This window comes from Rhagoletis zephyria, unplaced genomic scaffold (assembly GCF_001687245.7).
Source record: "Rhagoletis zephyria isolate East Lansing unplaced genomic scaffold, Rhagoletis_zephyria_1.1 Rzeph_scaffold_02359, whole genome shotgun sequence".
Taxonomy (NCBI): Eukaryota; Metazoa; Arthropoda; class Insecta; order Diptera; family Tephritidae; genus Rhagoletis; species Rhagoletis zephyria.
The window spans coordinates 75,375-85,768 of NW_016159443.1; the positions used below are offsets into that span (position 1 = coordinate 75,375).

Consider the following 10,394-nt stretch of genomic DNA (forward strand, 5'->3'; position numbering starts at 1 on the left):
CCTTATTACCTGTCACCGCTTATTTGAAGACCCTTCTACTGACATCCACGTCAATGACTTGGACTGAGTAGTGTGGCCTTAGTGGTAGTTTAAAAATTGCCTTTTATCGAATTTCAAGCAGCAGCCACGCCCACAAAGGCATACGAATCAAGACATCCTGGAACAAAAACTTCTCAGTTTTTTTTTGTATTTTAATTCCTGAAAGTTTGAAAAAAATTAAATGAAGGNGAATGAGGAAATAGCGTCAATGACTTTATTTCCAAATTTTTGTTGACTTTATTTCGCTTTTGAAAAGGTAATAATGTCAATTGACTTTATTTCGCACCAGGGTGGGAAATAAAGTGAATTGACCTTATTTCCATTGACCTTATTACCTGTCACCGCTTATTTGAAGACCCTTCTACTGACATCCACGTCAATGACTTGGACTGAGTAGTGTGGCCTTAGTGGTAGTTTAAAAATTGCCTTTTATCGAATTTCAAGCAGCAGCCACGCCCACAAAGGCATACGAATCAAGACATCCTGGAACAAAAACTTCTCAGTTTTTTTTTGTATTTTAATTCCTGAAAGTTTGAAAAAAATTAAATGAAGGTACGTACAGACGCCACATACATACCAAAGCATCTCGAAGTGGAGACACGAACCAAAACACATTTACATNTCTTAGTGGTAGTTTAAAAATTGCCTTTTTTCGAATTTCAGGCAGCAGCCACGCCCACAAAGGCATACGAATCAANCGAATTTCAGGCAGCAGCCACGCCCACAAAGGCATACAAATCAAGACATCCATGAACAAAACCTTCTCAGTTTTTTTTTGTATTTTAATTCCTGAAAGTTTGAAAAAAATTAAATGAAGGTACGTACAGACGCCACATACATACCAAAGCATCTCGAAGTGGAGACACGAACCAAAACACATTAGCCTCTATATCTTTCCAACTAGTAGCCGGAACTTAATATATAAGGTATTGTTTAAAAGGTACTGGCCTATGGAATAACACTAAATATGTTGGGTATATCCACATGCCCCCTTAAGCCGCCAAAAGCAAAAAAAAACGTTTTTTGTTTCGTAACACGTTAGCCTAATTTTTAAGAATCCGGCTAATCGTTTATGAAGCTTGAATACATTTTCTGGACACACTGTACAAGACCTTTCCAACGATATCTCAAACATGTCGGTTGGATGTCTGGATGAAAACTTGCAAATCTCGTGTATATCTAAGCGAGTCATTTCAGCATGCTACTGTGGCTGCTTTCGTCACTCCCGCGCACTGCCGCGCGGTGTGATAAGCGAGTCATTTCAGCATGCTACTGTGGCTGCTTTCGTCACTTGCGCGCACTGCCGTACGCTGTGATATATACACGTGCGCGAAGCTGCTGCGCTTGTTACTAGAACAGCCCAGCCAGCAAAATATCCGAAAACGGGAAGAAAAGTGGATGAAACGCGGATTAGGTCAACAAAGGTACCGAAAGTGGTTGTGAAAAGGGTACGTTTTCGGCTATTTTTCTAACAATTTTCTGATTCAATTTTACGTTAACAAAACGTACTGGGGAACTACGCTTAAGAGCGAAATATGTGTATGGGGTTTGACGAGCCGCTGAAGGTAACTTAAATAAAAATCTAAATTTTTTTGATTTTCTGGTCGCCATGTTGAAGTTTCATCAAACCGCCTGCGTTGTGTATGGAAAGTCTAAAGAATTTTCCCGCACCACTATTATACTCAAGCCACTAGCGGCCCCCCAGGGTGCCGCGTCACCCTCTTTGTGAAAGCCTGTGCTAAACTATGTTTGTTAACAGCGGATTCGTAGCTTTTTCCAAAGAAAAAAAGAAATTGTAACAGAAACTTTAAGGAATTTTGCCTACTCATATGCGTTATGCCTTTCGGCAGCGGACAGATTTAGAATTGAATAAACATCGAACAGCTGATTGGACTTTCCCACCTAGCAGAAAAATTATCAAGCTTCTTCTTCTTCTTCTTCTTCTTCTTCTTCTTCTTTTTTGGCGCTGTAACCGCCTAAGCGATTTTGGCGAGTTCAGCAAAGCGCGCCAGTCGTTTCTCCTCTGTGCCAACGGACGCCAATTGGAAACGCCAAGTGAAGCCAAGTCCTTCTCCACCTGATCTTTCCATCGCAGTGGGGGCCTCCCTCTTTCTCTGCTACCACCAGCGGGTTCCGAGTTGAATACTTTCAGAGCTGGAGCATCGGTGTCTACTCGAACGGCATGGCCAAGCCAGCGGAGCAGCTGTATTTTAATTCGCTGGACTATGTCCATGTCGTTGTAAACCTCATACAGCTCATCGTTCCATCGTCTGCGGTACTCGCCGTCGCCAACGCGTAAAGGACCGTAAATCTTCCGCAAAATCTTTCTCTCAAACACTCCAAAAGCCGCCTCATCGGATGTTGTCATTGTCCATGCTTGTGCGCCATATACCAGCACGGGCATGATGAGTGACTTATAGAACGTGGTTTTCGTACGTCCTTCACGATAATTCGGTAACCGGTACAGCGATAATGAAATAATTTATACAAACAAAATACATTGGGAAAAATTACCGAACACCGAGTATCAAGCTCGGTGTGAAGACCCCTACTTTAAAACTGGATCGAAATCTTCAAAAACTTCAAACCAGTGGAGTTCAACTATTTAAAGGCAGTTGTGTTTTACATTGTAATTTTAAATTGTCGTTAACAATTGCGAATCCACTTTTATTAATCCATATGCAATGTGGATTCCTTTTGGTTTTGTAATGTGTGGTCATATTTATTGAGCCGTATGCGTAAAACCTAAGCAAATGCTTTTTCTTAAAACTTCAGACCATTACTTTTACTTAACTCTTTCAAATAAATTTAAGTTAAAGGTGCGCAATTTTAAGAAAACGCAATTGCTTAGTTTTTACGCATCCGACTCATTGTAGGTAATTATTTTGCATTTTTTATTTTGTTAAAAAATTCAATAAACAATAATTTTACGATATTTTGGCCGAAATGGCGATTTTTTGATGGTAAAGGGACGATTATCCAGCGAAAGCTTTCGGCAGCGCTGCTGACAGGTCTAGCACTTTTACATGTTGACTTAGATATTGAAATTGACGTTGAAAGGATTATAGAAACATTCGCAAAAGGAAAACGCAAAACACAGTTTGCAATTTAAATTATTATAATCAAAATTCTGAATAAGTTAAGTTACTTAATTACATCCTTCATTTGAAAAACATTGTAAGCAACAAAGCAAGAAATAAGTAATATATATATGTATATTGCTTTAATACACCCAGTTTTGAAAAATAATCGATGCTCGATTCTCGAATATTATTTAATCCTTACGATTCTTGGAATCGAGATTCGAATTATTCGATTTTAATCGATTTTTTATTTCAAACTTTCTTTCGCTTCAAAAATCTATCAAATCGGCCAATTAGAATCGATTCTCTAAGATCGAGAAAATCTTCCATTCTGGAGTAGAATCGGAATCGATTTTTCCATCCCTCCTTCACACTTCATAAAACTTACTCGAACATCTATTTGCATGAAAAGTAAATGATGTCATATAGCGCGAACTTTGATTGGTCTCTCCCCGGTGAATCAAGTTAGATGCCTGTAATTTAACGTTATATGACAAGTTGATCCCACTCGATGCATTTTCCTTTCCTTTCTAAACTAAATCAGATATGTAGTACTTAAATTACGTTGTACTACAATGTGAATCCCCTTCGATTAGGGTAAAAAACGAACTAAATATGTCTTTGATCGACTCGCCTCCTACGTTCCTTAGAAATTGTAAATATATACTTTTTTCACTTATTATTTGATTTTATTTTTTTTATCTTTTAATTTTTCCTGTTGCGCGGGCCCCTAGGCTAGCGCCTATATAGCCTGTGCTTATTTCCGTCCCTGATTTGGCCGACTGAATCTACCAAAGCACCAAACGGCTAACATTTATGTGAGCATATTCTGATGAACAGAACTGTATAACTATTAGGTATAATTAATTACGGTGACCATTCGTACCGATTTTGGCGGGACAGTATCGATTTTGAGAAAATTGTCCCGCTGAATACTTTTTAAAAGTCGGTATGTATAAGTGTCCTGATCATTCATATTTGTACCGATTAAATCACGATTTTTCAGTGTTTTCTTTATTAATTTAGTAGGAGTCTCCCTGTACTCTTGCCCAAAAACCAATTTTCCGACAAACGTGGCAGCATTTTTGTTATCTTAAAGTACATATATGTACTATGAATATAAGAGAGCCATTAATATTCTTATTTTCTATGATCTTTGTTTACATTTTATTCTGTCAAACTTATACTCTCGCTATATTGCAGCCCTAAAGTTTTTATAATAGCACTGAGGTTTTATAATATAATTATAGAACGAGATTAAATTTGTTCTTATCTTTTTCCAATTCTAGACCCTGTAAAAGGTGGCCTGCGTGAATTTTTCATTTTTAACCCATCTCATTTTTCAATGATCGCCTCAGTGATTGAGGATAAGCCAAGATCGGGTAACTTTTATTTTAAGAAATATTATAAAGTCACATGTTTCCATAAAAAAATGTTCTACATAAAATGTACCTACAGACACACATATGTGTCTAAATAACTAATTTACTCTTCACCTTGATGGTTATCTATTGAAGTATGTATGCATGAATGTACATATACAGTTGTATAATTTTCCTCTGCTGCCAGCTCTTTAAATTATTTTCTTTAGTTTTTTAAATACGTTAACATTTATTTACTGCCGGTCTTCGATTTTCATCTTCATTACCGTTCCGCCAACACTGACCTCATTTTTGAAGAATGTTAAAACGGCTTTTAACGTTCCACGTGGAATCTGATTCGGCCAGGTGTCTGTATTGAACTCCAAAGTTTTTATATAAAACTCACCGATCGGTAGTGGGCACAAACCTTCGTCGGGTACATGTGGGAAATCTGTATTTTCACCTTGTATAAGGGAAGGTTGGATGATTTTTGTGTACAAATCTTTAAATCCATCGCAAATTCTTGTAATTGGCACACCCATGGGTAAACGTTTGTATTGACCATCACTGTTAGGGCTCGAGAATAATTCGACTTGAAATTTGAAGCTCTCACTATCCATTTCCTCCAAAAACTTAACTGTTCCATTGACAAATCGTTGTCGTCCAACGGTTTTTAAATTTGACATGTCAACACATGTTTCCTGGATGCCCTTGAATGGCTCCAACGCCTCATTTTGTACTGTATATGGTTGTTCACCCTGAAATCATAAATCATTATATATACACAGCTTTACGTTGTAATTATTTTTAATTTCACAGCTAATACCAGGCAAATTCCATTTATCAGGCTAACCAAAACTATTTGTAATGCTAAAATCCACATAGCGACTGCTAATAAAATTCGTCCAATAATTCCGAAACACACCTAGTGCGGCCAACATAACAGTTGAACTGGTATTTATACACACTCGCATGTGTGGCGAGGAGCGCGATGAAAACCACGGATAAGAGAAAAAACATGAAACGTAAAGGTTAACATGTTATTTGTTGTTAAATTTGAAACAAGTGCAACAATGTGTTGCAGATATATCTCTAATAATCCGTAATCCACCCGCACATGCATTTACTTACGTGAAATTTACAAGTATATTTCTACTTATGTATATGTATGTATGTACATTAGACTGTGTCAAATAAAACGAATGTTTTTTCTTTCTGTCTCGTATCAAAATTTCGTGCTCGTTACAAAAAAGTAATGTTGATTTTTAGAATTTTTAAAATAAGCTCGAAATTTGTACGAACGTTTTTTGGACTTTTTTTTAAATATTGCACAAAGTTGGGAACTTTGATTTACACGGGTTTTGTTAAAGAATGAACTATATTTTTATAAAAAATTACCAAAATTAAATAACAACGAAAATGATACGTTAAAACTTGGCAAAAAGTGGTTTGACTACAACATTTTGACCACTGTATGTATTTTTTTTATAATTGGACATGCACATTGTACATAAAGGAAGTACCCAGCAAAAACTTTGATTCTTTGGTAAGCGCTCACTTTCTCGTTACAGAGAACACCCACATCACCCCCTCTCCTCAATACGGCCTTGTACATACCCTGTAGTCAAATGTACTAGTTGTAAACCGCTAGTATGAACCGCTGCCCAACTAGTCAGCCAACTATCTTTTTTCCATGCAATCAACTGGTAATTTTAACATGGGGATGTCCTACGAGATGGCGATTGTCCTATTTCGGCCAGAAATATACCAGTCTCATACTAGTTCAGAATAGACAGAAAAATACTAATCCAATTATGGACCGAAACCACTGCTTTAGGAGTAAAAAAATAAAATGAATTTATGAATATACAATAAAAAACTTTTGATTAGGTACACTTTAATATATTACACATTTTTATTTACCAGCCTTAGATTTGCCAATAATTAGTGTTAAATTGTTTGACTATTAATTAAAAGGAAAAATAAATACATAAATATTTCAAACTTTCGAAGATAAATTTAAATGCATTTTTCGTTAAATGTTATTAAAAGTAAAAGGTTTCAGGTACAATAAATACTATATTTTTCATCTTTTTTAATAATATTGAAAAAAATTTCGGCTAAAAATAAAATAAACACTTAAGTTCATTTTTGCATGAACTTAAATAAAAACAAAAGTTATCATTAAATAAAATTAAATTCATAATTTTATAAATGTAATAATTAATGGTTTGAGATTTGGATAAGAATAAAATAAATAAATATATAATAATCATTAAATTAAAATTAATGAATTAATTGGCCATTTGAAACTAATTATTAAAAAGGTGCTAATATTGGTATTTAATCATTACAGGGTTATCCAAAAAACATGCTTTTATTATTATTCATCATGATTATTAATCATTATTTAACAGATCTGGTATAATTGAATATGTACTCGCTTTAATGGTTTAAAATTTACCCAAATAAATGTTATAGTACTTTGTGTACTTTATTGTATTAAACTGCCGAAGTCAAATAAAACCGGACATGAATAAATCGTTTTATGCTTGGTACAAGTGTGGTCATTTTCGAACTAGTTCGGCTTCAATTAGGAAATTCTAGTTGTAAACTAGTATTTATCCTGACTAGTTTGGGGTTTCACTGCAGGGTATGTATACCACCAAGCATGCCCAGCGATGACAATTCCCTGCTTGGAAACCGCGGACCAGTGAATCAGATTGCTAGTTCTGTATTAGATCTTTATCGCCAAAAACGAACCAGTCGATTGTAACTAGATCCCCACCAGTTAAAAACCAGCGAAATTTTGTACTTTTAAAAAACTATTTTATTTCACTTTTTTCATTATAAATATATAATGACGAATTTAGAACTGGTTCGGAGCTATAGAAAAAGGGATGCAGAGCGAACTAGATCTTAGAACTCGAGCTTAGAACTAGTTCGGAAAAGGGATGCAGCAGGGGCTTGGTTACTTTACATAGATATGTGTTTGGCGGCTTTTTGGTTCAAGTCCGTTGGCTGCTAAAGAGATAAAACGTGGTTTTGTCGAGCTCTGTTAATCTAACGTTTTTCTTAGTGAAATTAACCTTTTTGATCTGCATTTGTTAATGCTTGATATAGTGACTCATTTTATCTAAAAAGTTTATTGTTGGTATCAACAAACTCATCCAAAATGCCTTGTTTTTGTGGACAAAAAGTCGAGGGCAATTGCGCAAAAGTGCAGTGTGCAAGAGCAAAGAATTTTTTATTTGGATTGCGCCGGCGTTTTGCAGAATGACTTGGAGTTTTTGCTCAGCTCAAACAACAAATACTTTTGTAAAGAGTGTACGGACTTTCATCGGAAATCTATTCGCACTCCTCCGCCTTCTGTGAAGCTAATGAACAGTGAAATGGCCAATAATTTGTGTTTTACAAACTCAGCCGGTGTGCAGATAAGCAAATGTGACAATAACATTTCTCAACAACAACCACATAAGTCAGCACCAACTATATCGCTAAGTGAGAATGTAAAAGCCTGATCTGCAAACTACGTTATCTAAAACTCTTTGTGAACTCAATGCTCTTAAGTCAGAACAAGCTCGATCTCTTACTATGATTCATGCTGTTCAAGCTGACAAGTGTCGTTTAGTAGAAACAGAGTTTGAATTGCTGACTGCAAAATAGCATAAGCAACACTTTTTTGCTTTTTAAAGCAAGCAGCTCTTGATCATTTTCAATGCATTTGCAATTGCTTAGCTACGACTAACATAAATAAATCAGCAAAAGCAGACAGCAAAAGCGAAAAAGAATAAATAAAACTATAGTTTAAAACACTAAAACCTCGCTATTATAATTTCCATTCGCACTGTCATCAGGTATGTAACTTGAGAATAGAAATCGCTGCATCTTTTAGGCGCATCAATATTACATAGTTACATCCCGAGCTAATAAAAGGGAGGTAATAAAAAAAATGAAATCATTTGCTTCAGCTTAGTGTTGTGTTATGCAGACAAACTTTGTTTGGCAAATTAAATGGCGGCTGCTTAGTTTGCTCTGAGGTGGTTACGTCGAGTTTGAACATTGGTTGTGGTTTTTATAGTTATTGCCAATACGACTTGAAAATTGCAGTTGTACATATCGTGCAAAAATTTATATATTTTTTTTTTTTTCAAATATTGTATAAGCAGTTAGAGCTGCCAAATTATCGATGGTTGAATCATTCGATATTTTCGATAGTTTTGGGTCTCACCATTCGATAGTATCGGTAAGAGATGCATAATCTTAAGAGAAAAAAAATTAAATCCTTACTACGGCACTAATTACATTGAATATGGATCAGTGTTGCCATTTTAGACGTTTTCTGGCTAGATTTAGCAGGTTGCGGTAGCAAACAGCCGGAGAAATTTCGGTTTAGCCGGCAGCCGTTTTGTAAAACAAAATTAGCCGTTTTTAGCCGATTTTGCTTTTTGCCTTATTTTCTTATTTCTTAAACAAACTTTTTTTGCTGAGAACTTATTTAAATTCCAAAAACCGAAGGCCAAATTGAATTAAAAGAACCGACACGGAAATGCGTCCAAATTAAAATAAAAGAGCACAAATTTCTATGTAAGGCAAATNCGAAGGCCAAATTGAATTAAAAGAACCGACACGGAAATGCGTCCAAATTAAAATAAAAGAGCACAAATTTCTATGTAAGGCAAAACTCTCTGGGAAGACAATAGGTTTGTTCGTCGAAAATCCAGCGAGAATTATCACTCGAAATATCAGATAGTACGAAAAAATTCTCCCAAATTCTCTCTCAAGTAGAGAAACTTGCAAATTTCTACACGAACGAAAATTTGCAAGTTTCCCGGCGAGCTAGTGTCCACGGCTGAATTTCAAACATAAGAAATTTTTATAGAATTTTTAAAATTCAGTCAGAGGGGCAAAAGACAGGATCTACATGCATATTTTTTGTTAGACTGACTTTCTTCAAATAAGTTTCAATTTCTTTGTCGTAGTACCTGCTGGGTTTCCTATATCTCTGGTTAAGATTATATTGCGATTACGACTACAGTTCTTTTCAGCCGAGTACCTTTCAAATCATTGGAATTAACTAAATTAAATTAATTAACAAGTATGTACCTACATTTTTCATTTTAAAATCGCTCAAGTTTGTAAATTTTTAAATTTAACGAACTTGTTTATTCAAATTATCGTCGACAAAAAATCCAACCATGTGCCACATTATATGTTTTTCCTAATTGCAAATTCTTGCTGACAATTTTTTTCCAGCTTGAGTTCGTAACTTCTCTCATAGAACTAGTGAAATTTAGTTAAAACAGTTTAGCCGTTTTTAGCCGGTTTTTTTGCCAATTTAGCCGGTTGGTCAAAAATGTTCTGTGTATGTGTTTGTTGTAATATGAATTCGCCGTTTTTACGACAAACACAACATTTTGACATAATTGTCTTGACAATATTGTGCGGTGCAAACCCTAAGTTATGTATCTTGGCAAATTTAAAGCTTTTACTCAAGAATGATGAGAATATCATGGCATTTACTAAATTCCTAACAATTAAATTCGGTTAGCGGTACAAGCGTTGCTCAGCGCCGAAAATTAAAGAAATAATAGACATGACCACGGTTGGCACACGACAAAAATTTTTCTGACCAGAATTTACAAAAAATGTACATCAAAGTTACCAACTAAAAAACAACGTTTTATTACACAATAAACTGTAAAAACAAATAAGACATGGGTACAATAGTTTTATTAAAACAAAACTAAACAAATTAATTTTACATATGAGGCCATGAGGTCCAGAGGGCTATCTACAAACAAATTTTTAGTAATATAAGAAATAAGGATCTAGGTAGGTAGGTAGGTAGGTAGAGGTGGCTGCAGAGCTGGGTCGTAATGATTCCTTTAGGAATCAAATTACTCCCAAT

At 35.3% G+C, this 10,394-nt stretch overlaps 1 protein-coding gene across 1 annotated transcript; it reads right to left on the reverse strand.

Annotated features, from left to right (window-relative positions):
* Positions 1-4,500: 4,500 nt before the first annotated feature.
* On the reverse strand, positions 4,501-5,451 carry CheA75a (Chemosensory protein A 75a). The gene is made up of 2 exons (XM_017621113.1): positions 5,310-5,451; positions 4,501-5,241 (listed from the first exon to the last, which is right to left on the reverse strand). The coding sequence occupies exons 1-2, from the start codon at positions 5,364-5,366 to the stop codon at positions 4,738-4,740; spliced, it is 561 nt and encodes a 186-aa protein (XP_017476602.1). The 5' UTR covers positions 5,367-5,451; the 3' UTR covers positions 4,501-4,737.
* Between the last annotated feature and the right edge of the window lie 4,943 nt (positions 5,452-10,394).